At 51.3% G+C, this 27361-nt stretch overlaps 9 protein-coding genes across 9 annotated transcripts; 4 read left to right on the forward strand and 5 right to left on the reverse strand.

Moving 5' to 3' along the window:
• Positions 1-1436: 1436 nt before the first annotated feature.
• Positions 1437-3740, forward strand: COCSADRAFT_41121 (uncharacterized protein). The gene is made up of 2 exons (XM_007706667.1): positions 1437-1750; positions 1871-3740. Exons 1-2 carry the CDS (start codon positions 1549-1551, stop codon positions 3586-3588), a joined length of 1920 nt encoding a protein of 639 aa, XP_007704857.1. The 5' UTR covers positions 1437-1548; the 3' UTR covers positions 3589-3740.
• Positions 3741-4738: 998 nt separating this feature from the next.
• COCSADRAFT_256492 (uncharacterized protein) lies at positions 4739-5264 on the reverse strand. The gene has a single exon (XM_007706820.1). The coding sequence runs from the start codon at positions 5128-5130 to the stop codon at positions 4780-4782; it is 351 nt and encodes a 116-aa protein (XP_007705010.1). The 5' UTR covers positions 5131-5264; the 3' UTR covers positions 4739-4779.
• A 5-nt stretch (positions 5265-5269) lies between these two features.
• Positions 5270-6329, reverse strand: COCSADRAFT_41122 (uncharacterized protein). Its single transcript, XM_007706668.1, has one exon. It carries the CDS (start codon positions 6269-6271, stop codon positions 5540-5542), a length of 732 nt encoding a protein of 243 aa, XP_007704858.1. The 5' UTR covers positions 6272-6329; the 3' UTR covers positions 5270-5539.
• Positions 6330-8795: 2466 nt separating this feature from the next.
• Positions 8796-10301, forward strand: COCSADRAFT_347787 (uncharacterized protein; the record flags this gene model as incomplete). The annotated part of the gene is made up of 6 exons (XM_007706821.1): positions 8796-9112; positions 9168-9493; positions 9555-9762; positions 9788-9887; positions 9963-10147; positions 10175-10301. 6 exons carry the CDS (start codon positions 8796-8798, stop codon positions 10299-10301), a joined length of 1263 nt encoding a protein of 420 aa, XP_007705011.1.
• A 3904-nt stretch (positions 10302-14205) lies between these two features.
• On the reverse strand, positions 14206-15473 carry COCSADRAFT_101776 (uncharacterized protein; the record flags this gene model as incomplete). The annotated part of the gene is made up of 3 exons (XM_007706822.1): positions 14206-15135; positions 15219-15384; positions 15433-15473. The coding sequence occupies 3 exons, from the start codon at positions 15471-15473 to the stop codon at positions 14206-14208; spliced, it is 1137 nt and encodes a 378-aa protein (XP_007705012.1).
• A 210-nt stretch (positions 15474-15683) lies between these two features.
• On the reverse strand, positions 15684-18778 carry COCSADRAFT_203682 (uncharacterized protein). Its single transcript, XM_007706823.1, has 2 exons — positions 16796-18778; positions 15684-16747 (listed from the first exon to the last, which is right to left on the reverse strand). Exons 1-2 carry the CDS (start codon positions 18699-18701, stop codon positions 16020-16022), a joined length of 2634 nt encoding a protein of 877 aa, XP_007705013.1. The 5' UTR covers positions 18702-18778; the 3' UTR covers positions 15684-16019.
• Positions 18779-19413: 635 nt separating this feature from the next.
• Positions 19414-21286, forward strand: COCSADRAFT_203684 (uncharacterized protein). Its single transcript, XM_007706824.1, has 4 exons — positions 19414-19774; positions 19829-20028; positions 20078-20384; positions 20440-21286. Exons 1-4 carry the CDS (start codon positions 19630-19632, stop codon positions 20901-20903), a joined length of 1116 nt encoding a protein of 371 aa, XP_007705014.1. The 5' UTR covers positions 19414-19629; the 3' UTR covers positions 20904-21286.
• Positions 21287-22007: 721 nt separating this feature from the next.
• On the forward strand, positions 22008-24457 carry COCSADRAFT_101502 (uncharacterized protein; the record flags this gene model as incomplete). The annotated part of the gene is made up of 3 exons (XM_007706825.1): positions 22008-22561; positions 22608-23819; positions 23869-24457. The coding sequence occupies 3 exons, from the start codon at positions 22008-22010 to the stop codon at positions 24455-24457; spliced, it is 2355 nt and encodes a 784-aa protein (XP_007705015.1).
• Positions 24458-26265: 1808 nt separating this feature from the next.
• COCSADRAFT_101661 (uncharacterized protein) lies at positions 26266-26996 on the reverse strand (the record flags this gene model as incomplete). The annotated part of the gene is made up of 2 exons (XM_007706826.1): positions 26266-26541; positions 26610-26996. The coding sequence occupies 2 exons, from the start codon at positions 26994-26996 to the stop codon at positions 26266-26268; spliced, it is 663 nt and encodes a 220-aa protein (XP_007705016.1).
• Positions 26997-27361: the final 365 nt, after the last annotated feature.

Genomic DNA, 27361 nt, shown 5'->3' on the forward strand with positions numbered 1-27361 from the left:
GGTTGAGACAGCTGCAAGAGACTGATGTATTGGAAGACAAAGTATCTCTTCCCAACGTAGTATGGTCTGCAAGCAAGATATGTATTACTTCTGCCTTGCCTAGGGGCTTACCCGTACCACAATATTTTGCTGCGTCGCCTAATGCATCCCTCCCCAGCTCCCCAGGTTCTGGGAAATTGCTTATTCTATCGAACAGGCAACAAATATACTTTGTGAATACCCATATACTTTTACAAGGTAAGTAGGCTCATCTCCTTTTACAAGGTATACTCATCTCCTGTCGCATGGTAGACTTAGTTCATCTCCTTTCGCAAGGGAGACCCAATACCCAGCCTCACTATAAAAGACATCTGCTAAGGCAAGACAATTCTTGGACCTTGTTCATTCAGCCAATTAACTAAAGGGTTCCCGCAAGCTAATTGAAAGAAAACCCCTCTCATCGCCGCTCCGGTCTCCCGACAACTACCGTAAGTCCCGCTCAGCACCAATTATTGTTGAGGCGTGACGCCATTGCGCTATTGCCGTGCCATTTCAACACACTGTGCACCTTATAAAGCCATGCCGCCTCTTCGGTCATATAAGCGTCGATCTCAATTTCATCCGATAATGCCGGACCTACATGTGTGGCTTTACTAGGAGTATGTCTTGTAGTAACTATGAATTTTCAGTTGCTCCGGGCTCTATTCACGGGTTGCGCGTAGCCCCGTGTGTAGGTACCACGGAAACGCCCTTGCTTGGCTTCCCCGCACGCCTGACGAGCACTGGTCAGCATTGGCACTTGTCATCGCCATCTAGTACCGACAATCAAGTATTTTTTAACCTTCGAGAACTCCGCGCAGTTCCGCTAGGCGTGCTTACATGGACATTTGTCGATCGACACTGAGCTTCGATCTTAGGTGACGGTACTAGACTGGGCAATGACCAATAGCGGCTTGGCCCCGCCTTGGTCTACCCAACATGTAGTCGTTGCATTTCGGTGATACACACATGTACCTCTTGTCGGTACCTTTGGTGGCTCTGTTGAGACGTCAGCTTACGGATCTTCTGTAGGTTCATACAATCCTGGTCGTCAGAGGTGAAGGTCTGGGAATAAATGGTTATACAAAACGCCTTTCAAGAAGGCTTATATAACTCCTCTTCTCGGTTGAATCTTGAGGAAAGAAGATGGCCCCACCTGCGAGGGTACTAACTTGGACCTAAACTTTACGATATATCAGCCCTGACAAGGGTATGCGGGATGTCGGCATATCCGACCATGAAGCTTCAGCCGTAAGCCTGTGTCTTACGAAGGCACTGCTTTTTTGCCTACCCAGGTCCAAGAAAGCCTGAGCACCCGTTCTTGGCCACGGGAAACGGCAAATGTTGCTCAAGTCAAATTATGAACTGAGAGGTATAAAGTATTGTCTTTTCCGACCATTTTCTGGTACCCGCGTTCGTGCCTTTCTCTCACTCCAAGGCCCGGGCTATAAGTCCAGAGTGTCCGTCTTAATTAAGATCAATACTCCATAGCCCAGACAGTACTTTAGTATACCTTAAACTTGTTTCAAGATGCGTCATTTGACTGTCGGTAAAGCATCGACATGCGTCTTGCTGACGCTGTCTTCACTGCTACATGTCACTTCGGCATGGCCATCATTCGATTTACACAACTCGCAGTTTGCAAAGCGGGCAGACTCTAGTGCTCCACGCGAAAGTGCTCCAGACGAAGATGCATCATACAACGAAGTGTATGACTTTGTCATTGCAGGAGGTATGTTTCGCTGCTTTTTTCTCATCCATTCTACGACCCTTACCTGGAACTTGTACGAAGTGATTTCAGTATTCATTATCATCCGGTAATATGTTGAAAATCTGTACTAACAATACGTAGGAGGAACAGCTGGTTTGGTACTAGCAAATCGCCTCTCGGAATCTGGTCGCTTTTCCGTGCTTGTGCTTGAAGCTGGACCAAGTCCAGAACAAGTATTGGCCTACGAGTCTCCGGGAGGCAATCAGTTCATCAAGGGTAGCTTACTCGATTGGGGATTCATAACTCAGCCACAGGTGCACTTGAACAACCGTACCATTCAGTACCTTCGCGGAAGGGGTCTTGGAGGTTCCAGCACAACGAATGGTCTTTTCTACGGTCGTGGTTCAGCCAGTGTCTACGATCATTGGAAGGAACTTGGAAACGACGGATGGGGCTGGAGCGACGTGTGGCCTCTTTTCGTGAAGAGTACCAAAATCGTATCACCGACTTCATCGGACGCGTTGGCAGCATTCAACCAAGACTACAAGACTTTTGAGGCTAGTGCTTATGGGGACGGACCGCTTGAACTCGGGTTTCAAGGATATGTTCCCCCTGCCACTGAAGGCTTCATTGTAGCTTGTAGCGAGGCGCTCAATATTCCCATTGTCAAGGACCAGAACCTTGGAGATAGTGTCGGTGTCAAGCATGGAACTACAACACTCAACAGCCATCTTCGAAGGACGTCAAGCTACACTACGTTTTATCAACAGGCTCGTCAGCGCCCCAACCTTAAGGTCCTACACGATTCTCCTGTTACCGGACTCAAGTTTGATACAACCGGTGCTCGACCTCGTGCTATCGGTCTTAGCTATATCCATCACACCACCGGCTTCGTCAATACCGTTCGAGCCCGCAATGAACTTATCGTGAGCCTGGGTGCCTTCCACTCGCCACAACTTCTCATGGTCTCAGGTATCGGCCCCAAGGCTGAGCTCGAGAAAGTCGGCATCACACCCCTCGTAGTGAACGAGAACGTAGGCCAGCACCTCAACGACCACTCCGTCTTCTCCATTATGGCCCGCGCCCAAGACAGCGCCTCAACCACAGACATGTCACGCACCCCCGAGAATCTCCGTGCCGCCCAAACGAAGTTCTATCAGAACCTCACAGGCCCATACACCGCTCCCTCGGGTGTCACAAACGGGTTCCAGAAGCTCAGCGAGGACGAACTCCGCAGCATCGGTGCCGAAGCTGTCATCCAAGCCGGTCTCGCAAACCAATCCCACGTCGAGTACCTCTTCGAAAGCGTCTGGTACCCCTGGATCCCCACCCCATACTGGTCCCCCCGCTCCAACGAATCCTACATCTCCGTCACCGCATCCAGCCTCGTCCAGCTGTCCCGCGGCACCATAACACTGCGCACAGGATCCATGTCAGACGCACCACTTATCGACAGCAACTACTACGCAGACCCCACCGATGCCGCCGTCGGCATCGCGTCGTTCAAGTACCTGCGCAAGATCCTACGGCACTCTGCTCTCTCGCAGTTCACCATCGGCCCGAACTCCGGTGAGGTGAGCCCGGGAGCTGCCGTCGCGGATGATGACGATGATGCTATCTTGGCGTATATTAAGGCGAATACTATTCCCAATTGGCATGCCACTGGTACGAATCGCATGTTGCCCAAGGATCAGGGTGGTGTTGTGGACAGCAAGTTGAAGGTGTATGATGTTGATGGGTTGAGGGTTATTGATTGCAGTATTGTGCCTGTGCTGCCTGATGTGAATATTTTGGCGAGTATCTATATGGTTGCCGAGAAGGGAGCCGAGTTGATTAGGGAGGAGTGGGGTGATAATTGAAGGGGATGGTAATGCGGTTGTGAAGAGAGTGAGGTATTAGCAAGATCTTGAAGGCTTAAAGGTAGTCATTAATTGCTAGGAAATATTTTTTTATAAAGGCCTTACCAACCCCTCTACATATCCGAGATTGAAATCTATGTATCTGGCTTGGATTCATGATTTCAGGTTCTGTGCGGTTTTCCGACTACCATTGCCTACTCTCCTAAGAACCATTTCATGAGATTTCGCTTCTCTTGGAGCATCACGGGGTCGTCAGGTACCAGCTCCGACGCCTTCCCAAAACATACAAGCATCCTCAGCCTCATCAATCGTTCCCCAAATCCTAACACACATGGCTCTGCGGTATAGCAGCTTCGCTCGGAGGACGTCGAAACACTCCCATATGTATCCGTCCCGCCAATATCCGGGAGCCGCCGCATCCGCCGACATTTTCAATCCGCACTCTGCCATGTCTCGTTGTAGTTCTAGATTACTTCTACCCTTACCCAGCATGCTGAAAGTCATATCCCTTACTTTGATGGTGGCCTGTGCCACGTTGAGGTCAGTCTTGAATGGCAGGTCAGCAATGCTCTCAATGAAACTATCACCACCGGTTCTTTGTAACTCATCCCAAGATTTTCCCCTGCGAAGGCTCGCAACCTTCATGGAAACTTCCGCCCACAACATACTAATCTGTATAAGGTCCCCTTTACGATAGAAGCCAATTCTTTCGTCTTTTTTTGATTCCAGCGACTTCAGCATCTAGTCTGGATCCGTCCGATCCGTAGCTAGTTCCTTCTTGATAGCGGCTACCACTCCAGGAGACACTTAGCTATATATTTCAACGTCCCTGTAGTCTTGAACGGCGAGGAAGGGATTCAGAAATACTTTCTGTATGGTCTTGGAGAAGTACCTAGTCATATCGTTCTTGTAACGGACGTGCTTCTCAGAACATATTGGCCCTACCTCAATGTCAAGGCTCGTGGCGCACTCTTGGGTATTTCGCATCAAGAACACCAAGCTGCGACAGAACCGCTCGAGGCCACTACCCAGCATCATGATACTGATTTCTTGGCATTCTTCGTCAAGAGCGTGTGTCGGTCTCGATGAAAACAGTAACGGCGAATAAATGTCTGGAAACTATGATCATCAGCAGAGAGCTAATGTCAATTAGAATACTGCAGTGATTAAATACGACTGGAAATACTGCTGCTAGATTACTAATGGCATCTGTCCATGTCTCTTTTGCCGAGAGAGAAAGGTAAAATAGGTTAACCCTTTGAATTGTTCTACAGCGGGTCCACTTACTATAGTTGGCATATCATGACCTGAAAAGCCCTTGAGAAAAGGCATATACATTGCGCAGTTGAGTCGAATGAAACGATTAGGTTTCACCATGATATCATAGGCCTCGTGGTGAATCTGGCTGTTAGTGCGCAAGATAGCCGTATCAATGGAGTGCTCAAAAAAGGTCAGAGTAGGCTCGTCTCTCAGACTAGCATATCCCCACTTATCATATGTAGGGGGCTTCGTACGCGCACAGCAGATGACTGTGTACTTCATCCCGGATCTGGCGGGGCATATCCATGAAGCGGAAAGTCGGAGTGTCTTCAGCCATGATGCAAGTGTTTGTGCGTTAAAGATCAAGCAGTTGAGCACAATTGAGTAGGAGTGTTGGAGAAGCTTGTCAAGCGGTTGGTCCCAAATTTTGTAACATGTTGACTGCTGAGAAGGGAAAGCGCATACTACTAGTGGTCTTGGCGCTTACCGAATGACACTGCCCCAACATACTAGTTGAACCTAGGATTAACGCACTCTACTTTTTACATATCTTCACTAGAACGAACATCATCAGCTGTGTGGCAACATGGCTTCATCAACTTCAATGCCCCAAAGCACACCGCTGCTATCGGGAATGCGAGCTAAGTTGACACTGCCATACCCATATCATTGCTGATCATCTCAAATCACGTCACAATTGCCTCATCCACTCAAGGATCGTGTCCTTCTCTCTCAAAATACCCGGATCTCCAGGTTGCCTCTGCAGAGCAAGGTTGATGAATTTGAGGGCACGTTCTTTGTTCCCAGGGTCCGCTTGCAACCTCAGAAAGGTCGCATACCGAAACAGCAGTTCTGCCCTATGTGTAGCAGACACGATGTGCTTATATCCCTTCACCCAGTAGTCTTGCTTAAGCGACTTGAAGGCACAATTCAGCGAGTCATCAGCCAGTACCTCAGCGACGAAGGAACTCTCCGACCAATTGGAAAGCTGGACGTGGATGATGTTGAGACGCATAATGAAATAGACCTGGGCAAGCTGCGAAACGAACTCCTCTTTCCCTTGACGAACCAGATCAGGCCAAGAGCTTGAGACGATCAACATGTCGATCTCGACTGTGGCATCTTGCCATTTCAAACATCCAAGTTCAACTTGACCCTCTTGGAATAGACGAGTTCCTTCCTCTTTTGCGACTATGTACTGGGTCATGACCGCTGCAGGATCAGAGTATGGATCTTTTGCAATATCTTGACGCAGAGCTATTGCGACGACCCTATCGACATGTCCCTTGACCTCAACTCCTTTGTACCCATGGAGATTGACTCTGAGGGGTGCGAACAAGGTCTTCTGCATCTTCTCCGAGAAGAAACCATCAAAGGAGGGCATTATGTTGTTGCTTCGTATATTGTCCAAAACAGGTGCCATTCTGATTGAGATCTTCAGAGACTCACTGAAGCCTGGTGAGTGTGCATCTCCATCTTTGATGCCTTGGCAAAGTTTGTCCAGATGCCGATGCAATATCATGGCACTCAGAGGCTCATACCAAGCCGGATTTCTTGATGGCTTGTTGTCTCTCTGCTTCTTCAGGCCAAAGTGTACACTGAGTACATACCCCTTGAACTGGTCGACCAGAAACTTTTCTTGAGTGACCACTGGAGTCTGCTGTCCACTCAGAGCACCTATAACGGGCATACCGTCCGCCGATGTCACTTTGACAAAACGGTTGGTCTTCACCATGACATCATAAGCCTCGCGGTATATTTCTTTCGATGTCCGAAGTATGGACGTCTCGATACGATGTTCGACGCGCGGTAATCGTAGTACGTCTTCCATGAAGTCATCATCCACAATACCGAATTCGCTGGACGAGTGATCGAACTCGCACAAGAGGATACAGTAGATCTTATTGCGTATCTAGAAGACGTTGGAGCTACATCAGCATATGCTGTAAGCACAACAACACATGGTCTTACTTCGCTAGGGAGATCGCGGAAGCGGAATGGCTTGGATGGAGTGCTGGCAGTCATTGTGGTTTTCAAATTCTCTGGATCTTCAGATGTGGATTACACGAATCAATGACAGAGAGAACAAAGATATCTAGATGAATCTGTCCCAATCGAACTATGATCAGTTTGTGTAAGACCTGCATGAAGGGAATTGTGGAGACAAAATGTGGGGGCAGATAAGCAGGTACTTTAGCGCTACGCGCTAAACGCGAAAACACGTGATCTACTACGTGTCTTCAGCGACCACATACTGGTATGCTGCAAGGAAAGTCTCTATACTGACAGGTATGTGTTCTACTGCTATGACTGTTTCAAGTCAGAGAATGAAGTAGAGTATATGACCTCGTAATCAGTTAGCTCACATCGTGCAATTGCACACTCTGGTACATCGCAAAGGTGCACCTAGCAACTTCTGGCTTCTACCTGGTGTCTGCCTCATGCCATCGCACACTACACAGAGCCTCATTATATAAGTTTTGCCTCTACTACACGACTCGTCGCCTAGTCTGTGCCCATGCAGTATTTGTTGAAGGCATTTCTCTCTCTAATTCTCAATTGAAACACGGCAAAAACCACAATGGCGTCCACCCTCCCCCTCGAAATCTGGGCTGAAATCCTACAACACATTGACGACGCCTTCACCCTCTGGGTCCCCTATCGCTAACTCGTCCGTGGAATACGATATGAAGCAGAGCGCGTGTTTTATACTACCTTCATCCCTCTTCTCCACATCGAATGGACAGACGCAGAGTTCATCCCCAATTACATGGAACCCAATATCATCGCGACCCCGTACCGGCAGGCCGCAGACAGCACATGGAAGTCCTCCTCATTGACCTTGTTGGTGCGCTTGTTCCACGGCTGCGAGTATGACTACCCAGATTTGTCGTATTCGGAAGGCAAAAAAAAACACTCCACGTAATCAATTACGCTGACGTGGATGTGTGGCGAACCGGCATAGAGCGCGAGACACATCACGAACAAGTTATATATTTCGATACCTTGAATGCGCGGTACACGTTTATCAACAGTGCCGAAACGCGATTCGACGATGCCGATTTTCATGCTGTGGATGGCGAATGCCAGTCGTGCAATGCGTGCGTTGCGCTCGACTGGAGACAGCTCATGACCAGACTGTTTGCGGAGGAGAATATCGTACGAAAGAGGCTAGGGAGCGGTGCACTGTCGTTTTGGGAGTACGCCGAGCAGCGTATCCGGAATGTCCTTAGGAGTTCGGAGCGCCGCATGTGTATAGGAAATAGGACACTAAGATTAGAACACGAAGTTTTCAGGCGCAGAGTCGCTGTGTTTCTTCAAACACTTTGTTGGAACGATTGCAGATTTTGTCCCCTGTATATTAAAGTGTTGGAGCGGCGTCTTCGTTGCGCGTTCGATAAGAATGGTGGGGATGCGTGTAGACTTGAGGATGTTTTTGATGACGTCTGTGAATATAATAGACAGTTGGGGAGTGATATGATGAAGAGACGGATTGATAGATTGAAGGATTTTGCTGAAGGACTATGGGCGCAGCGGTGGAAGGGTTCAGAATGAGGAATGAGTGGGGCTGTCAATCTCTCTCCTGTAGACAACTGGAACGTCCTACCACACAGTACCATGGGGATTCTGAAGAAACGAAACCGAGCAGCGCATTGCTGTCTTGTAGTTACGCTTGTCCATTATCATACTTCTCAAAGACTAGGATCCATCGAGCATATCGAAAAACCAAGTTCACTGTTGTCTTGGCCAACGCTCCAGCTAACCTGCAGTTGCACCCAATGTACATGTCGCTCGATCAGAACATAGCAATATCCCACTCTCTAAGTCTATTCCTCGTCGCCATTCACTGGAGGGGAGTCATCGATTTCCTTGGCATCTCTTCCCCTCGTCATTCGCCCTAAGTATCTCGACACCTATAGCAACCAACCCGCGCGGCGTGCAATAACATGGCTCTCTCCAGAACAAGCGCTCGCCCCCGCAGCATACCATCACGAAGATCATTGGCGTTTATAGTATCATGGAGAGCACCCACACCTCTACGTCCATTGTTTTCCACGCCAATTCAACCCTCGCAGCATAGAAATCTGCCGACGGACTGGCCCACACACAGCTGTGACGTAGATGCTGAACAATTACATCACTACTGCAAGGGTGGATACCACCCCGTTCACCTAGGTGACTCCTTGAACAATGGGAGATACAAGATCCTACATAAATTGGGGTGGGGCGGATACTCGACCGTCTGGGCTGCGCGCGATACTAGGTCTTGCCATCCGCTACTAAGTATCCGCTAGAATTCCAGATTGACATACTGCTAGGAACCAAACGTTTGTCGCTATCAAAATATGGGTATCCGAGCCAACCCATAATAGCCGCGAGTTGACCGCCTTGCGCGCTATAGTCACCGCACGTTCGAATAGGCCGGGATATCAGTATTTAATGACGATGCAAGATTACTTCCAGATTCATGGTCCAAACGGAACCCATGATTACATTATAACGGAACGGTTAGGACCAAGTGTAGCTAATTTTCTCGACGGGTATTCAGGTTCTGTAAGACTTCCTGGACGGCTCGCTAAGACTATAGCAAAACAGACCTTAAGTAGTTTGTCCTTTCTCCACGAGCACAAGATCGCGCATGCAGGTACGAAAAAACCGCTATTTCCGTCTTTCTATCAAACCTCTTCCCTACTTACTGTTCTCAGATCTACACACCCGCAACCTAGCCTTCACCCTCCCCACCTCACATGAGCAAGATCTCCTCCAAAAGCTAGGAGAACCCGAAACAGCACCAGTCCGACAAACCGACCGCCAGCCCCTCGAACCCAACCAACCCATCTACTTCGTCCGACCCACTGCCTACCCAATCAATCCCAAAACCCCTCTTTACCTCAATCAAACTCATCGACTACGGTCAGTCCTTCCTAGAAAACAACAGTCCCAGCACCCTCTACATCCCACTCTACTACCGCGCTCCCGAGATCCTCTTCAACAATACCCTCAATCACCGCGTCGACCTCTGGAGTATGGGCTGTGTCGTAAGTCCAGCATCCCCTAGATAAAAACATCTCTAAATCAAAATACCAATACAACATTGACGCATCTTGATCTAGTTGTTCGAGCTCATCACTGGCCAACCCCCCTTCGACACCTTCCTAATCACTCCTCCGATTCTTGTGAGTCAAATGCTCGAAATGAGTGGCGATACTTTACCGGACTGTTGGCAAAAGCAATGGTATGCTATTAATTCGAAACAACTGAGCGATGATGAGGATCGCTCGTTTCAGAGTTGGTTGGAGTAAGTGTATTTTGACAAAGAGAAGAGACAAGATCTGAGTAAGGAAGATATCATACGTGTTGGGGCGCTAGTCGGCAGCATGATACGATTGGAGCCGTCCGCCAGGGCATCGGTAAACACCGTGCTGCAAGACGCCTGGTTCCAGGCATCTTGATGCAAGAAGCATGGTAGTTGGTTATATTTTTTTTTGCTTCAGGAGTTGGGATGGCAAAGTCATGATAATCCTTATTGCTCCTTTCTACTTACCCCAATTTCAATCATTCTCACACGATTGTGGTTGAACTCCTTCGCCAGCTTTAGTCTCTATATTTACGATCAGTTAACCAGTAGTGATTCATAAAAGGCAGATGGTTGCAGACATACATGACCACCTCACCAAACACACCGTACGTACTCCGCAGCACACTCATCGTTCATACCTCCTCGATTTCAAACTCCCCAACCTTTTCCAGAAATCCAGTACTTCACCATTACTCATCTGCCGCGCCCCCCTCAAGGATCCATCCCATACGCTTCACCCGATCAGAAAACCCCCCTCATTTCACGGTTGCCCCACTTACGAGGTTTGGAAGTTTCATGGTCTAAAGGGTGAAAACGGTTGCAGTTGTTCCGTAATTATTTGATTAAAGTTGGAAAACCTTTCTACGTAGCCAAGCTAAAGACTACTGCGATCAAAGGTATATATATATGTAAACAGGATGAAAAAAAATATCCGAGCAAAATGTCTCCTGACGAGTAGCTGAGAAAATTGCAGTTGTAACGAAGTGAGTGGGGAGTTCAATGGTGTCTTAAACTGTTTAGTGGGGGATGTTCAAATACCACAGGAAGATGTTTTTTTGGCAAGCCATGTACGAGTTGAAGTAGATTGATCATATTTGCGTTACTACAATGGCTTAATAGGAGTAGGAAAGACATGTTCCGCATCACAGCTATCCTGCTTCTTCCCACATGTCAGCCTGGTCTTTCCACTAACCCAAGTCACACCCAGTCTTCATACCCATGAGCAGTCACCTCATTCCTCAGAATCAACAGAGCAAGGATACTACAAGATAATCTCAACAAATAACAATCAAAACAACTTACGCTGCGTCCCAAGCATCTAGTTCATCTCCCACTCTCTCACATAAAAAAGAGTGGTCGACTATCCAGGCGGCACCACGAGGAGGCGCAAGGGTCCGACTTCTACCGCCCGTCCACCTCTTGCAGTCACGCCAACGTTCAAGAACGCCGCGACTCATTTCTTCTCCAGGCAAACATTTAAGTGAGCAGCTGCCCCGCACACCTTACCAATGACCATGACAGCCATTGTCGACGAATCGACTCAAAGGATATAAATACCCAAAAAAGGACAAGTCTCAGAAAGCCCCGGAGAGCCACAATTTTTTCTCAGAATACCCAAAAGGGCGGTAAAAGTATTTTCTCGGAAAAAAGGTTTCTCAGAAAAGCCCAAGGGCAAATTTAAAAACACCAGTCAGGGGTGTTGACACTTTTGCAAGTGTGAACACCACAATCGCAGTGTCTCCAAATAATTTATGAAGCATCGGCCGTGCTAAAAAAAATAGCACGGCCGATGCTTCGTAATTTGGGGGTTGTCTGCATTTCAGCCAAGGACCATGTGGTCTATCAGGGACCCAGCAGCCACTCGAAAGCAGTCGCTGAGCTCCATATCTGTAGGCCTCTTCCGCACACGGATCCCTAAGAAGAGATCCACTGGCGGCGGGGATACGCGAACGTTCCCTGCAGGACAAGACGCCGACGTAGTTACGTACATCGACTCGATGGCACACACAGACGAGCCTATGTGGCGTAGGCGGACCTGAACAAGCGGACTTATCCGGAACATAGGCGGACCTGAATGAGCGGGCGTACCCGTAGGAAGCAGGCGTACCTGAAGAAGCGGGCGTACCCGAAAGTGTGGCACCAGGGCACAAAAGTTGGGTAGGGGAGGAGGGGTCTGCACAATAGCCAAGACATCGGGGGGATGTGCGTCCGAGGGTGCCTGTAAGCAAAGTGCCGTGGACCCTAAGGTCTACCAGAGACTTCCGGAGAAGCTCAATATCGCAGGCATCTTCCATACTCATCTTCCTTAGAAGGATGATACTGATGGCGGGGATAAGGCAAGCCTTTCCCTGACAGACAGGTTCCTCACGCGAACCATCGTGGGGTGAGAAAAGCATACTCTACCTGGTACCAGTGAGGGCGAGCGAGTGGGAGGGGCCAAAGCTCGTGCCGGAATGGAAAACAAGGAGCAAACCAGTCTCAACCCCTGAATAGGGGACTGTATCTTTGTCGTGCTGGAGGTGGGCCGGGTCTTCAGAGCGCCAGCACGAAAAGTGAGGCTCGACTGAGCCGAAATGGACCAAAGGTTCCAAAAGTCTCTGTGGTTCCGCAAAAGTGCTCTCACGTCATCTGGCCTGGGTTTCCCACAGGTCAAGTTAGTGGGCTGCCTCAGGTTGGGCATGTCTCGTTGGACCTGGTCGATGCCGAAGAGGTGAGTCATGACAGCCAAAGAAAGCCATGGACCATGTGGTCTGTCAGAGTCTTCCGAAAAAGACTCAATATCGCAGGCATCTTCCACACTCGCTGTCTGAAAAAACAACACTGGTGGCGGGAGAAATTCACCTTGACTGACGAGCTGCACCTTTTTGTTTCGCGCCTCTACAGCGCAACATGGTCAGACCTTGTTGCGTAATAGATAGTCGGTGTCTCAATGCAGACGCTGTACGACAAAGACCCTCTGAGCGTTTGCCGACCAGAAACTAAACACTCCGAGAAAGATCACCCGCTTGTATTCGACGTCTTATGCCGCTCTCGAAAAACCAGACTTGACCGTGCCAGCCGATTCTTGTTGTACGCTGAACGAAACGCCAAGGACCGAAGGCCTGTCATAGTCAACACGTTGAGAATGAATATGAAACTCATATCCTTTGTCTTCCACCATCGCGCGCTTAGAAAGAATACTAAGCGACGGAAAAGAACAAAGCTCAAGAACAGTGCTTTCACCTTCGTGGCGAAAGCCATGAGTTCCTACATGTGGTTTCACCGGCACAAGGGAGAAAGCATCCTCGCACGACACTAAACCATGGACCAAATAGTCTGTCAGAGCATGATGCTCCACATCTGTTGGTATCTTCTACACGCGACAACCTGAAAAGGCGACACTGGTAGCGGGGTTGCGGCAAGCGCTCCCTGGCGTGAAGTAGCTTCTCCCTTGTCTACGGTCCGCACGCATCACCCTTGGTGACGACATGGCTCGAGAAAAAAAGCTGAGACTAGCTCATCGCGGGGTATCGATCGGAACGTCCGTTCGTGTAGATCGTCGGAAGAAAGGCTCGGAGGGGTTTGTTGCGTGCCTGGAAAAATCCAAACTCCGTTCAACGAAAGCCAAAAGGCCAGCTCGGTAGATGATGGTAGGGTATTCAGGAAATGGTAAGGATGGTTGCGAGAACAAAGAAAGATGGTGTGCACGGCTGAGTGGGGTGAGTTGGGGGGACGAGGGGTGAACTGGCCAGGAATATTTTGCTGTGAAAGTGAACGCGCCGCTTGTTTGTTGATCACATGTCGATGAAAGGTGAGCTGTATGCCCGTGCTGGCGAACTCCACGGCACGAGTGCTAGACGCCAGTAAACAGCACCACTAGTCAAATCAAAATAGGAAAATGGGGAATACCAAGCTTCTCTTCATAGAGACGGGGAAGTCAACCATAATTCCGTTCCACATCCGGCATTAGACGGCCAGCGTGAGGACAGATAAACTGTCTCCAGACCCAGGACGAACGTTGGCGCTAAGATTGAGCTGTGAGCAGGGCGACCTTGATGCTTCTCGTAGACCGAGAATCCCTCGTAAAGATGGAAGGTGTGTAGCCTAAGCTACAGTTGCAAAGCTAGACAAGTTCATCCTTGAGCTAGTCACCGCCGGAGTGTGGGAGGGAACATGACTGTCTCAGCCAGTCGTCTCGCTTCGAAATTTACCTAGAGGGGCCGACCGGACAAACGGGATCGAAATTCCCCAGCAAACCTTGGTAACGCATGTCCGGTCGTCGGCTCGCTAGTCAATGTCTAATCGCTATCTTCTAAGAGCTCAGCGAGCTCCGCTTCTTCTTCCACGGTCATTAGACTCTCTTTTCGCTCTGGTTCCTTTGCTGTCTCTTCTCCGAGTCGTTCCTTCTCAGCTTCCTCAATAGACTTGGCAAGCTCTTGTGGCTTCAGATTCCACTGTCTCACTGTGGCGTCGATACTGACGCTGATTAGACGCTGCCCCATCAAGAGAAGTCCTGTGACCTCTTCAAAGTGCCCATTAAAAGTGTGGTGCAATCTGCCGCTAGCTCTCTCCCATACACGGATTTCTTCGTCTCTGCATGCGGTCACGATCCACCCGCCAGCTTCGTCAATCACTACGTCGCGAACAAAGTCAGGGTGCTCAAACTTGGAATCTTCTTCCCAATCTCGGCCTCTGGATAGGCATTTTGCCGTTTTGTCTGCTGACGCGGTCCATAGATCACCATCAACGTCGAAATGCAGAGCGTCGATACTAGTCTCGTGGGCAATGATTGGTGACGGTTGGATTTCGCGAGCCGAGGAAGATGCAATCTGCCAGCGTCTGATTTCTCGATCGCTTCCAGCACTGAAGACGGTGATGGTGTCTTTCCCAGGTTCATAATCAACTGGGTCCAGCGCAAGAGCGAGGATACCCCGTGTGTGTCCTTTGAGTATGTGCAGCTTCTTTCCTGCAGCTACGTCCCACACTATGATGCTTGCATCCTGAGAGGCTGAGACGAGAACTTCCTTGCCATTCAAGGTGAAGGATATGATAGCCTTGACGAAATCACTGTGCCCTTGAAAGCGAGTGGACACTTTCCGAGATGAGAGTGACCACGACCATATCGACTTGTCCCAGCAGGCCGCGAACAGGGTACCGGACTTTGGTGACACGGCAATGGAGGTCAGGGGAGCCGTGGGGCCGGAAAAAGTAGCAACGACTTTGCTAGTCTGTCGGGAGAGCAGTTAGCGACTGATCGCTATAATCACGTCCAGCAGTGAAGCTAGAGCGTGGAAGCAGATGTCTGACCGACTTCAATATTGATATGCTTCACGCTGCCTGCAGCTTCAGCTACGTAGACATGGTGCTCATCCTGAGGATCCGCGATGACGGCGAGGATCTTGGATGGAAGCTTGGTGGGGTTGCCCTTTGTGTTCTTCGACTTGGCAGCCTTGCGAGCCGTCTCCTCAAGTGCCGAGCTACATGATATCAGCCAGGATCAAGAGGCACAAGGGCAGAATCGGTACGTCGTTTGGAAGTAATGGCCTGGGTCGTTGGAGAGCGACATGTTATAAGATATAGGGAGGAGCGGTGACGCCTGACAGGTCGGCGGGTCGAGTTGGGCATGTGAGCTGTCGGCCCCGCAAATATGACTCTGAGGGCGCCAATAGGATGACGGCATAGGCTTGGCGACAATGGTGACACGAAGCTGCACACAATAGGGGAGAGACTGGCTAGCTTCCCCAACACCACCAGCCCGTGTTCATGCTCGACTTGTAGCAGCAATGTAGTATTAATGTTTTCTTATATACTGAATGAAGATGACCCAGACGCCGCAGATCATTATACAAAGGAAATTTCGTGAGTCATGTGTCCGAGCAATGAAGCCCCATCTGTAATACGGTCATGCCGTCATTAAGTCGTAAAATACGTCGTAAGAGTGAGGCGGCATTGAAGCACGCCCTTCATAACACTCCAGGGGGGGATATCTCAAATAGACATTCCAAGCAAGTCATTACTTTTTGTGAAACAATGTTCCACAATATGCGCCCAAAGAGGGGAATCTTGGATGCGATCATAAAATCGTAAATGCGGATGCACATATACAAGGTCGTTAAAACGCGGGATTACCAGCAGGCGCGCTGGCAGCGAAGTCGCGGATCGCCCATCGCCATCCGCCAGGATGTTCGCCGTTGTCGCGAAGGCCGCCGACCCAACCTTCGACTCGACGGCGCCAGATGGCTTCTTCGTCACGTTGACGACGGATGAAACTAGGACCGACGTCGAACTCTTCGCCTACAAAGGCGGGATCTTCGGGGTTTGGCGTGCCGGTACCACTCATACCGTTGCCGCCAGCAACGCTCTCGTTGTCTTTCAAGTCTTCAAGGCCAGCAAAGGGGTCCTCGTCCTCGTCGACTTCGGAAGGTGAACGAACGTCGTTCATTGGGCGAGGGGCTTTGAGCCAGGTCATCTTGACAGGATCAAATACCATGCGGCCTTCATACTGCACGCTTCGAGGCACTGAGATTTGAGATATCAATGCAGGTCGAGGCGGGGAGGGTGCTGGTGCTGGCGCTGGCGGCTGGGCAAGTTTTGCTGCCCGTGCCGAGAAGCTCCTGTGTGCTTGAGAAGCATGAATGGACGAGAGCGCTATGTGCGAGATGGACTGCGAACGGTCATGTGGGCGGCCCGTCTGGTTAGAGGGGGGTGCAAAAGTTGGTGTACTAGCAGTGGTCAAGGCAAGAGTAGTAGTGGAAGTATTAGGGTGGGAGAAGGAAACGAGCTCCTCCTCGTTACCTTCCCATCGCTGTAGGGTAGGGTTATAAGTCATGCCTTTCTCGTCTACATAGTGGTCAGTGGGAGCTGGGTAGCAGTAGTGGAGTGCCATACTGTAAGACTGAGGTTGGGTCATCTGGCGGATCAATTGAGGCTTCTGCCCTAAGCCTTTCTTCTTGTGATTTGGGCTAGACTGAGGGCTGCGAGAGGCAACTTGAGCAGCCCAGCTCACAGGCCTTTGGGAGACGGAGCCATCCGCTCTTGACCTCGTACCTGCCAATCGTTGCTCTCGTGCGTTCCTACTCGCAGCAGTATCTCGAGCAAATCGGGGAGTGTTGTCCGTTCTAGGTGGACTTCGTGGAGTCTGAGGCTGGGGCGTCGCCATGCGGTCAGGCATGGGCAGGCGGGAATTACTAGGTTGTGTGCGTAAGGATTTGTTACTGCCAACATTACGTGGGACCTTTTCGAATTGCTTCTCTTTTGTAGCCGAGGTGGGTAGATCATCAAACATGTCAAGTTCGTGCCCATCGCCAAAGTTCCGCTTGCGCTGGGGCTGGGTTAGCTTTCTTGGGAGTGGGTTGCGTGCAAGTGCAGAGGGTGCCAAATCGCGTCGGACCCCTGCGCGGCTCGGTGTCTCATTCTGATGTCCAGATGAGCGAGAGTAAGACCGCATAGAAGGAGAAAGAGGACGACGAGAGTCAGAGTCACGACGAAGATGAGTTTGTGAAGTGCTCTTGGCCATGACGTGGTGTGACTGAGAGGAAGGACCACCAGCAGGGATGAAGGGCATGCGAGGCGGCTGAGTAGAGCTTATGTTGCGGAGAACAGGAGCAGAGCGCTTCGCGCGGAGGAGCTGTGCGCTAGTAGTTGTAGGCATGGTCCTTGACGATTGGTTCGAGGCTGACGCGCCGGTCTCGTAGACGGGAGTTAGCCGGGTGCGGCTGGCGATGGACGGTAGTGGCCTTGGAATTCGCGATATGGTCGGCCGGTCGGTAAAGGTGAGTGTGGTCGCAGGACGAGCGGCGTGTGACGCATTGGCCTTGTTGGTGGTCTTCTTTACGACGATGTTCTTGTTCAAGGTGAGCTTCTTGCTGTCCAGAATTTCACCAGTGCCAAACTCGAAACCCTCTTCAAAATCCTCCTCTGGCTCAGCAGCCGGCCTTGGCTTTGGCGATGGAGCCTTGGGGCTCCCTAAGGGTGAAAAGAAGGCGGGACCAGTGGTGGGTGATAGGGGTGGTTCTTGTGTAGGGAACGATGTAGGCGGTGCTGGAGCAGATGTCGGACCGAGCTGAAGCGGTGGAAGGAGAGATAGTTCGGGTGCACGCTGGGTTGAGTCCTGCTGGTGTAGGTGGTCGGCCTTCTTGAGTTTCTCCAGCCGGGCGCTAAAGTCCATGGGCTCGGTGGGCAAGACGAGGCCGCCCAGGTCGTCCTCTTCGCTCTCCATTGTCATGCAGCTGCCCAGGCTAGGGCTCATGGCGGAGACCGAGGAGCTGCGGGCACCGCGAGTGGCCTGTCGCGTGCCTGCAAAGCGGATGCCCAAGGATCCCTCGCCCCAGTCGAGGTCATCATCGGCATCGTCAGCAGGCGGGCGAGCAGCGAGCGGCTTAAGCTTGAGGCCTTTGGAGGCGTTTGCGGGCAGCTCGAGGTCGTTGCCCCAGTCATCGTCGACGTCCATTTTCTTGGTCGACTTCTTTTTCCCCAGCCTCTTGATAGACCCCCCTAGCAGGGCGGACGAGGGCACGTTTGCGGGTATGGGGATGCCGGCCTGCTTCGCGGCCGAGGTGATGGCAGAGGCGTTTGTGGCCTGGTCGTCGGGCGAGATGAGAAACTGCCAGTCGTCCTGGGACTCTGATTCGGAGCGCACACTCATGCGTGATGAGAGCGAGTGGACTGTCGAGTTTTTGAAGAGCAGGCCGTCGGAGCGGTCGTCGAAGTCGCCGTCGTCCCACGACTCCATCCTGGAGGTGTTGGACGAGATGGAGGCGATGCGCGCCGCGAAAGAGCGGTTGTTGGCCGCCATGCTCGGGGGGCAGCGCGAATGACCGCAATTGCGTGTTGTCGTGTTTGGATGCAGGATCTTCGCGAGCAATGCAGGAGGTTGGGGGTGGGCCACGAAGGTGGTCACTGGGCTGTCAGGTTCCTGCAGCACAAGCGAGGCAGGCGGTGGGCAGCTCGAGGAAGGCGCGCCCCGTGGTCCGCCCACTAGCCACGCCTGTGTGGTGTGGGTGTGTCGACGCCAGCGACGACGGCCTAGTCAGAGAAGGGTACTGGTAATTGGCTGGGGTGCGCAAAAACAACGGACGGGCATGCGGATTGCTGGCGAACCAATGTTGCTGCAGCAGTGGTAGGCTTGCTTGCTTCATGTCCTTGTTGTTTGTGTACGCAGAGAGAGTTGTTTGTGTATGCATGAATGAATGAATGAATGAATGAATAAATAAAATCAATGCAGCGAGGGAATGCATCCGTACATATACTTATTTTACTTTACATTACATACCTACTTACTACACTTCATCTCCTGCCCACACACCCTCTGCCCTTAGCCCTCGTCAGACCCTGACTCCTCCCTCCTAGTGGCGTGCCTCGTGTGCAGGACGGATGCCTGGACATCAACAAACACTAAACCCTAACCACGCATGCCCAGAGCAATGCTGCCTGCCTCTACCCCCTCAAAGCCTGCAATATAAACCCCCATGGCCCTGCCGTCTCACACGGTCAATTAACTACCGTTTCAACACCCCCGCGCGCCGTATTGCTAAACAATCGGTGCCAGTCCCTGGTGCTGTTCAGGAGCACTCATCGACCCGCTGCGCTTGCGACAACTCCCGTCCTGGACCCGCTCAGATCCTCGTCCGGGCCCTGCAAGCGTCCTAACCTGCCCTACCGGCTAACTTCCCGCAGCACCGCCTAGCTTCTGCACATCACGCCTCACGCATCACGCCCCAGCAATGCCCACTCGTTGCTGCATCGTCCCCGTCGAGCCTGCCGACGGCCGCGGCGACGCGGTTGTTGTCGAGGTCCTGCACGAGGGCAGCCATCCGCTCGATGTCAGGTTGGTCGGCTGCGAGGGCGAAAGCCCATATGTTGCTTCTAGTAAGCCCAGGTTGCAAAGCAGGTACAAAGTTCATTTACTAACCCCGGCCCCAGTTCGGTACCGCAATCTTGCAGAATTGCAGCACAAGTTCAAAGGGACCGATGACGAGTGGGCGACCATTTTGTCTCATTTCCTGTTGATGAAACAGCCTGCAAGCCAACATGCCCATCTCTTGCAGGGCATCCGCATGGTGTATACTTTGAAGAATGGAACACTAGCCATCTCCTTCCGCCAGGACGTTCAAACCATAAAGGTGGGCTAGCCGAACGACCGAACACAAAAGCCTGGCCTAACCCGTGTAGGTCACCTTGGGCGAGATCGTCTTACCCCAGGACGATGAGTTTGAGTTTAATCCGTTCGACTGGGCCCGCGCTTCCGCCATGGCACACGCACAAACACTGCAACACATGGCCGAACTGGAGGCCCGCGTAGGTAGCGAGCAAAATACAGTTGCCAAGCTGACCGCGCAACTTGATGACTTTATCAAAACCAAGAATGAGGCGGAATCTGTCATGCTGCTGCGGTTTATGGAGCTGCTGAATGACAAAAAGAGGAAGATCCGAGACCAAAACCGCCTATTGGCTGGTGCAAAGGTTGCCCAGACGACAGGTAATGCCAGTCTGGTGTCCAAGGTACATTCACAAGACTGACTTTTACTTTGCAGCAACTGCTGTTCAAGCGACAAGAGGAGAAACGAGAGTGCGCAAGGCAGGCGCATCACGAACAAGTAAGCGCAAAGCTTCGTCGCAATCAGCGCAGCCAGCTTCTGAACTAGAGCCTGAGTCGGACAGCGACCAGATGGACATGAACCAAGCAAAAGACGAGGAACGTGATGAAGAAGAAATACAAGATGCTGTAACACCAGAGCAGTCTGATGATGAAACAGACGAAGAGACTGGTTCCGTCCCGCGTCAAAGAGCGAGATCATCCGAAACAGTCGGGGATGGTTCTGAGGTTGCACATGGTGGTGGCACGGCGGAAGGCGCAGAGACAATGGGCGTTCCCCCGCCCCGAGTGCTGCCATTCAGCAAAAGGACAGCAGCAACACGAAGCAAGGGTGCAACAGCAAAGTCCTCAGGCGCAACAGCCCAGGCCGAGGATGACGAGACAGATGATGAGGAATTGTGAGTAGGCAATCACTATTGGATGCTTGCGTGAATGTTTGCGTGAAAAAAATAATGCGTTGTCAGGTACGTAGCGGTCGTATAACAAAGAGACGATACTTGGGCAGACCAAGGCTGGCACAAGCATTTGCCACGAGGCAGCCTTGGTCTTGTTGGTTCCACAATGGGTAGTGTTGCGGAACGCAGTTTGAGCAATGCAGTTTACGCTGCGTGTCGGAGTAGATGCTCAACAAGGCCCTGCCCTGTCGGTCACGTGCATCGTCAAGGCGCGGACTCTTGGCCTCTGCCGACTGAAGAATAAATAGTGGCAGCAGCAACACGGCTAAACATTCCTATTGCGTAGATGTGGCTGGTGAAAAGGATGGATTGTATCTATGGGTCGGCAAGGTACGTGTAAGTATGTAGCAGTCGGTTGATGGCATGCACACCTATAGTCTAGAACGACAGGGCACGTCGCAAACACAGGCAATGGACATGAGCAAATGATGGGAAAGATGGCAATGCTAGGGCTGCAGTCCCAGGCGTGCCGTGTATCGTGGCCATGCCGTGTACTTATGTGAATGCAATGCAATGGCGCACGACTAAAGGGATCTGCAGGTGATGTGGTGTGGAGCAGAGCGTGTCGGTGCTAGGCGGGCGACCAATGGCCGGCGCAGAGGCTCCGACGAGCTGGAAGCGTTGCGCGCGCACGTCAAGCCTCTGTGCCAAGACATATCCACCTTGACATGTCGCTCCTCTCCCCCCAGTGCCGTCGCAAACGCCAAATCGCCTTCTATACCCCGTCACGTCCATAGTCGCCGTCGTCACTATCGCGCCGCGTTCCAGTAATCCTCCATCCGAGCCTGGCGGGTCCCGAGGCACCACCCCCAGCACCAACGGCGACGTGACCGCGGGTGAGGCCTTCACCACAACACCAACAACAACAACCGCAGGCCTCTGGTCCTATTGTGCTGGTGCGCGCTGAATACGAAGCCCTCGTCCCAGCCGAGCGCTCCCTCTAATGCTCCTCCGCTCCCACACCTCGTCCCACTGCACATACCGCCGCCCGCCTGCGACATACCCACTACGCGCGACATCCCCCACCCTCAATCCCACGAGCTAGCACGCCATGACAGGCCTAGATGCAGCTGAGCACCCCGGCGATCCCTCCCGACCCCTCAAGCGCTCCCGCTACTCGGCCAACGACCAGGAAGAGCTGGACCTGCTCGACACCATCGTCAAGCGCATCAAGGTCGCGGTGCCGCCTACGCCCTACATACTCTCTACTCCCTCGTTAGACCCGTACCGCTATCACTCACAGCAACAATTCAATGCCTGGATGATAGGAAGGCTGTGGCGCCCGGACGAAGAGCACCTTCAGTACAGAACCTACCTCTACCGCGAGCCATGCCAGGACTGCTTCGAGCTACAAGCCGGCCAAGACGAGGAGCCGGAGCCGGAGCCCCCACGGTCGCAAGCTGTAAATGGCCAGCCGACAAAGAAGAAGCCCAATCTATCGGCCTTCAAAGTCAAGCAGGTCAACGGCACTGCTGCTCCTGGTGCAAAGACTAGCTCGTCCAGTCGCCCACCCACCAAAAATACGTCAGATCAGGCCAACGGCACTACCAAGTCCGAAAAGCTCTCTGCACCCGCCCAAAAGGCCGAGCCCAGATCGCCGAGATCGTGGGTACACCGCTCCAGACGCAATTGCTCTGCTAACGTACAACAGCTCCTCCAACACTATGCGCGACGATCGCAAAGCGACGCGCGAAGCCCCCCAAGTCAACTCACGCCCCCGGGCTCTTTCCACTTCACAGAAGAGCGACACTACCAGCTACAAAAGCCACATGGAAAAGTCTGACCCCTCAAACTCCACACCGCACGGCTTGCCTCCACTCCTATCACCTGTTCGAGAACCACTTGGTAATCCATACGGGCTCCCTACGATTCTTTCGCCCACCCTACCCTCCAACGTGCAAGCCGAATTGGACAGACTAGAGGTGCAACGGAAGCGCGCAGACTCGGACGCATCTATATCGTCCTCAGATATCAAGAGCGTGCCCATTGCTGTGCCGGCCGACTCATCACAAAAGTCCAGCGCATCTCTCAAGAGTGAGAATCGCGGACGCTCATTATCTGTAAACGGCAAATCGCCAAATCCCGAACCAGTCAGTCCCTCACAACAAACACATGCCAATATGATTGTGAAACTGAAATTCTCAAAGCCAAAGGCACAGGTTGTGAGCCAAATTCTACGCCTGCCTCCAAAGCGCTCAAACGCCGAGAAGAAAGAGCGTACCGATACACCAAAATCTACAGCGACAGACAGCCATCCCAAGGTTACTGATCCGCCTGTCATCAAGAAGAAGCCAGTACCCAAGATCACCGCTCGGCGGGCAGAGCCAACCACACCAGCGTCCACCTCTACTCCGACCACCAGTGCAAAGCCAACCCCGGCAAGTGCCAAGGTCGTGGAGAAACGACTGCGAACTGAGGAAGATGGTTCCTTGGCGGTACCTCCCGCTAAGCGCCCACGGGCAAGCTCAACGAATGAGCCTCCTGTCACTTCTGCACCGACCACAGCATCTCCAGCCGCTTCAGCAAAACTCTCTGCTCAGAAGAGCAATCCACTCCACCCGACACCCAAGAAGGACATCAGATCCATAAACATGCTACGCACTCAATCTTCCGAAAGCAACGAAGCAACTCCGGGACGTTCCGGCGCAACTCCCGCCGGCTCCAAGACGGAGCTCAAGGCTGGACCCACATCCGTACCCCTGAACAACAAGAAGCAAATCGACATTTCCTTGCTTGGACAGACATCGGCGAAGCTGAACCAGACAGGTCGCGCTCTGAAACATGAGGCAACCAAAATATTAAACACTGCCAGCAGCAAAAAGGACGAAAAGCGAGCTGCTGTTACTAACCTGGAGTGTATCTTGTAAGTTCATCTCTATCACCGATCTTGGCTAGACTGACTGACCAATTAGGGCATACATGGCCGCATATTTTGCTCAAGATCTGTCACTAAACCTCCGCGGTCGCGCCGGTGAAGTTGAGCAGACATGGAAGACCTTGCTACCGCTCTGTCTGTCGTATTCCAGGTGCACAAGGGACTTTCAACATCTCGACGGTCTCCGCTCCTACCTTAGCTCTGTCATCGCCGCTGCGATCTGCACCCATGTGTCACAACGCTTCAGCAGCTCCAAATCCCACGACTCGCCACAGGATATCAACCACCCAGAATCCGCTCGACAGCACATTGAAAACTTTGCCCTTCTTTCCGATCACACATTGAAGATGAATCGCCACTACCAAGAAGCAAGAATCGCTCTGCCTTTTGAGGACTTGCAAAGCATCTACAAGAAGACATATGCGGGTCGAGAAGTCAACGCCAAACTAGCACGTGAGCCAGAAAAGGTGAGCGGCGCCAAGATGTCTGGTCCCTATTTTCTCCCGCTGGGAATAGATACAACGCCCATTCAAGCTGTCCGATTTGGTCTGAAGTTCCTGCATGAGTACTGCGAGAAGGAAAGGCTCGAGTACAGTCTTAGGGTCAATCTCGACAGGCCAGAGTGAGAATAGTGGCCGCTGTATTAATCAAAGAGTATTATGGACGATTTATTACCGGAGCAATCTCCAAAGTCGCCCACCTTACAAGGACGAGCAACAAATATCCAAAATCCATGCGGGAACTCGCCAACACATCGTCTTTACTTAAACTTTGCATCTGCGTCCTCCCATCATTCCAGCGTCTATATTCCAGCTACGACGTGTAACGACCGGTTCACTCACTGGGTACCCCTGGCATCCATCCCACCACCAACATTTCCTTAATACTAGTCGGCATTCTGTTTCCAATCGCCCAACTATTGCTTCCAGCGGGATCTGGCTTCTTCTCTGGGCTTTTCGGACAAAAAGACGAGTTTACTCATCCTTTTTCTTTTCTGTCGTTTTATGCGAACTTGACAGCACATACGTACCAACCCCAATCACTCTGATACCCCCTTGTTACAAGGCGCGCGCGTTCGGATTAGACATGCTCTTCTTCCTTTTTTTTACTCACTCCACAACACACTGCATGGTTTGAAGGTGTCATCTCTCTTTATCTTTTTTTCCTTTGCTGATTTCGGATCTGGGTCTCTTTTGCTTTGTTCAGCGCAATTGTCGGCATCGAGGCAATTTCATATTTAATGAGCGTGGTGGAAACTTTCTTTTTTGATCGTTTGCTGATTTCGAGGGAGTTTTTTTGGACTCTTACTACGAGAGTGTGTAGTTGGTCATGACTTAGCGCGGCGTGCGGAGAGAACTGGGTTTTTCGGGTTCTTTTTTTTTGTCTTGATAAGGAGTCTTTGAAGATGCTATAGGGGGCGTGTATGGGACTAACGATATCCGGATATGTGGAAAAAAAGTCAAATTGAAGATTCAAGTTATTCACGCGTTAGTGTGGCTGTGGTGATGCAGTGAGAAAAAAATGCGATGTGCTGTTTGCTGTCGTCATGGTGAAAGAAGGTAAGGAGTTCAGTGCTACATTGTCGTCCTCTATACTAGCCCTATCCACTCTCACCTAACAAAACTACCGCCGCTTACACCTTCACATACCAAGCATTACAACCAGCAATCCCCAGCTATCTCGCCTGAACTCTCAATCCAATACATCGGCACACGCTACCCCTTCTTACAAGCACAACCTCACTCCCACCCGCAATCTTACTAACCCAACCCCCGATACGTACAACACACTATATCCCTCCTCCATCTTTTCTCCCCCTATACATCCTTATCCTCCTCATTTTGCACATCAAGACATTGAGCGTGTACCCCTCTTCTTCTTCTTTTTCTTCTTTCTTAATGCTTCTAATGACATTAGTGCATACAGCCCCACTAACTCACGGAATGCTGAACATGTATGCGCGGAAAAGCGGGCAGGATAGCGTGACATCGGGGTTACGTGTTTAGAAGATGGGAGGAGAGATGGGGTGAGGGTGGGTACGTTGGAAGTGGGATTGTCAGTGTACTGAGGAATGGGGGTGGAAAGAGTAGGATTGCTGTGGCAGCGGAAGAAAAAAAAAGTCAAGTTGTGGGAAGGGATGAACGGTAGAGGCTTGGGATGGATCTGAGGGAGATGTTGGATTCTTGTTTGGGTGGGATAATGAATGCACAGCGGTATACACCAATGTTTGAGTCTTATTTTTTTTTTCATTTCTAACCTAATCATAAATCATACCCGAGCTCGCAAATCGTTACAAAAGTCGTATGTGCTATAGCACCCCCTTCATATACACAAATACAATCCGAAAACACCGAAATCCCATAGTATACCTTGAAAACCCCCACACTTAGCTATGTACCCTCGTTCCTCCAACCACGCACCTCTCTCACATCACTCAAACCCTCGCCTTCTTCCCCATCAACGGCATCTGTGACCCCTCCTTAACCTGCACCCTCGGCCCCAAGAACTCGCTTACCTCGGACTGTCCCGGTAACTCACCAATCTTCTTCCACATGAGCTGCAGCTGGATATGTCCAGGCGTGATACCCATCTGCTGGGAGCCCCAGCGATACTGCCACAGCGGGAGAATCTCATGGGGATTAGGCGTGTGCTTTGCGTCGTAGAAACACGCTACGTCGCCGAAGCAGAGGAAGACGTATGAGAAGCCGTTCTATTTCTCTCAGTTAGCAAACACAACTGCGCGGGTAGGTAGGTGGTTTCGGAATGCGGAAGGCGTACGATTGTGTACAGTTGATCATAGATGTCTGCGACACGCTCACCGCAACTCCATGCTGAATCCGTCTTTCCGTAGTAACTATCCGTATTCTTTTCTTGCTTGTCGTCTTCGAAGGTGCAGTTTCCCTTTGACGTGCTGAGCGTGTAGGGGAAGTCTTCTAGGCGGGAGAAGACGCCGCATTTGTTGAAGGGGCTCTTGTCTGATATAAACTTGCCGTTGGTGTCGAGGCAGCCGACGGTTGCCTTCGGTGTTGCCGTCTGCCAGTTATCTGATTTGAGCACGTAAATGTGGCCGATGCCGCTGAAGTCTGATTGCTGGATGCCTGCGAACGCAGGTGTCGCTATGGCGGCGGCGAGAAGGAAGAGCATGGTTGGGAGATGGGTCAACATCTTGGATAAATGCTGTTGGTGGTATACAAGAGTCAAGTGACGAGTTTGAAAAGTAGGTAGTGTAGTCCAATGTCAACACTACGTCTGTTAGTCTAGAAACGGACCCAAGGTTCTTATAACCTGATCGACCGTCACACAGGTATTATTCCACTCACCCAACGTTATACCACGCACGCGGAAAACAAGGATCGAAAAAAATTCCGCCGCTTGGGCCTTCCTTCCAAGGGCAAACCAACACACCCCCTTCACTTAACACGGCTACAACAGAAAGGGATCCCTAGTGAAAGCAACAAGTCCCCACTTTCTTTGACGTTTGAAACAGCCCAAACAAGACGACTTTTGCCTGCACGATAAATTAGGTACCC

Source organism: Bipolaris sorokiniana (assembly GCF_000338995.1).
Source record: "Bipolaris sorokiniana ND90Pr unplaced genomic scaffold COCSAscaffold_17, whole genome shotgun sequence".
In the NCBI taxonomy this organism is placed as follows: domain Eukaryota; kingdom Fungi; phylum Ascomycota; class Dothideomycetes; order Pleosporales; family Pleosporaceae; genus Bipolaris; species Bipolaris sorokiniana.

What these genes read in the sequence shown, in the direction of transcription:
- COCSADRAFT_41121 (XM_007706667.1), top strand. Translation starts at nt 1,549, where the DNA reads ATGCGTCATTTGACTGTCGGTAAAGCATCGACATGCGTCTTGCTGACG. An exon ending in TGACTTTGTCATTGCAGGAG is followed by an intron (nt 1,751 to 1,870) that starts GTATGTTTCGCT and finishes AACAATACGTAG; the next exon opens with GAGGAACAGCTGGTTTGGTA.
- COCSADRAFT_256492 (XM_007706820.1), bottom strand. Translation starts at nt 5,130, where the DNA reads ATGAAGTACACAGTCATCTGCTGTGCGCGTACGAAGCCCCCTACATAT.
- COCSADRAFT_41122 (XM_007706668.1), bottom strand. Translation starts at nt 6,271, where the DNA reads ATGGCACCTGTTTTGGACAATATACGAAGCAACAACATAATGCCCTCC.
- COCSADRAFT_203682 (XM_007706823.1), bottom strand. Translation starts at nt 18,701, where the DNA reads ATGGCGGCCAACAACCGCTCTTTCGCGGCGCGCATCGCCTCCATCTCG. An exon ending in GACCCAACCTCAGTCTTACA is followed by an intron (nt 16,748 to 16,795) that starts GTATGGCACTCC and finishes ACCACTATGTAG; the next exon opens with ACGAGAAAGGCATGACTTAT.
- COCSADRAFT_203684 (XM_007706824.1), top strand. Translation starts at nt 19,630, where the DNA reads ATGCCCACTCGTTGCTGCATCGTCCCCGTCGAGCCTGCCGACGGCCGC. An exon ending in AGGACGTTCAAACCATAAAG is followed by an intron (nt 20,029 to 20,077) that starts GTGGGCTAGCCG and finishes TAACCCGTGTAG; the next exon opens with GTCACCTTGGGCGAGATCGT. An exon ending in AAAGGTTGCCCAGACGACAG is followed by an intron (nt 20,385 to 20,439) that starts GTAATGCCAGTC and finishes TTTACTTTGCAG; the next exon opens with CAACTGCTGTTCAAGCGACA.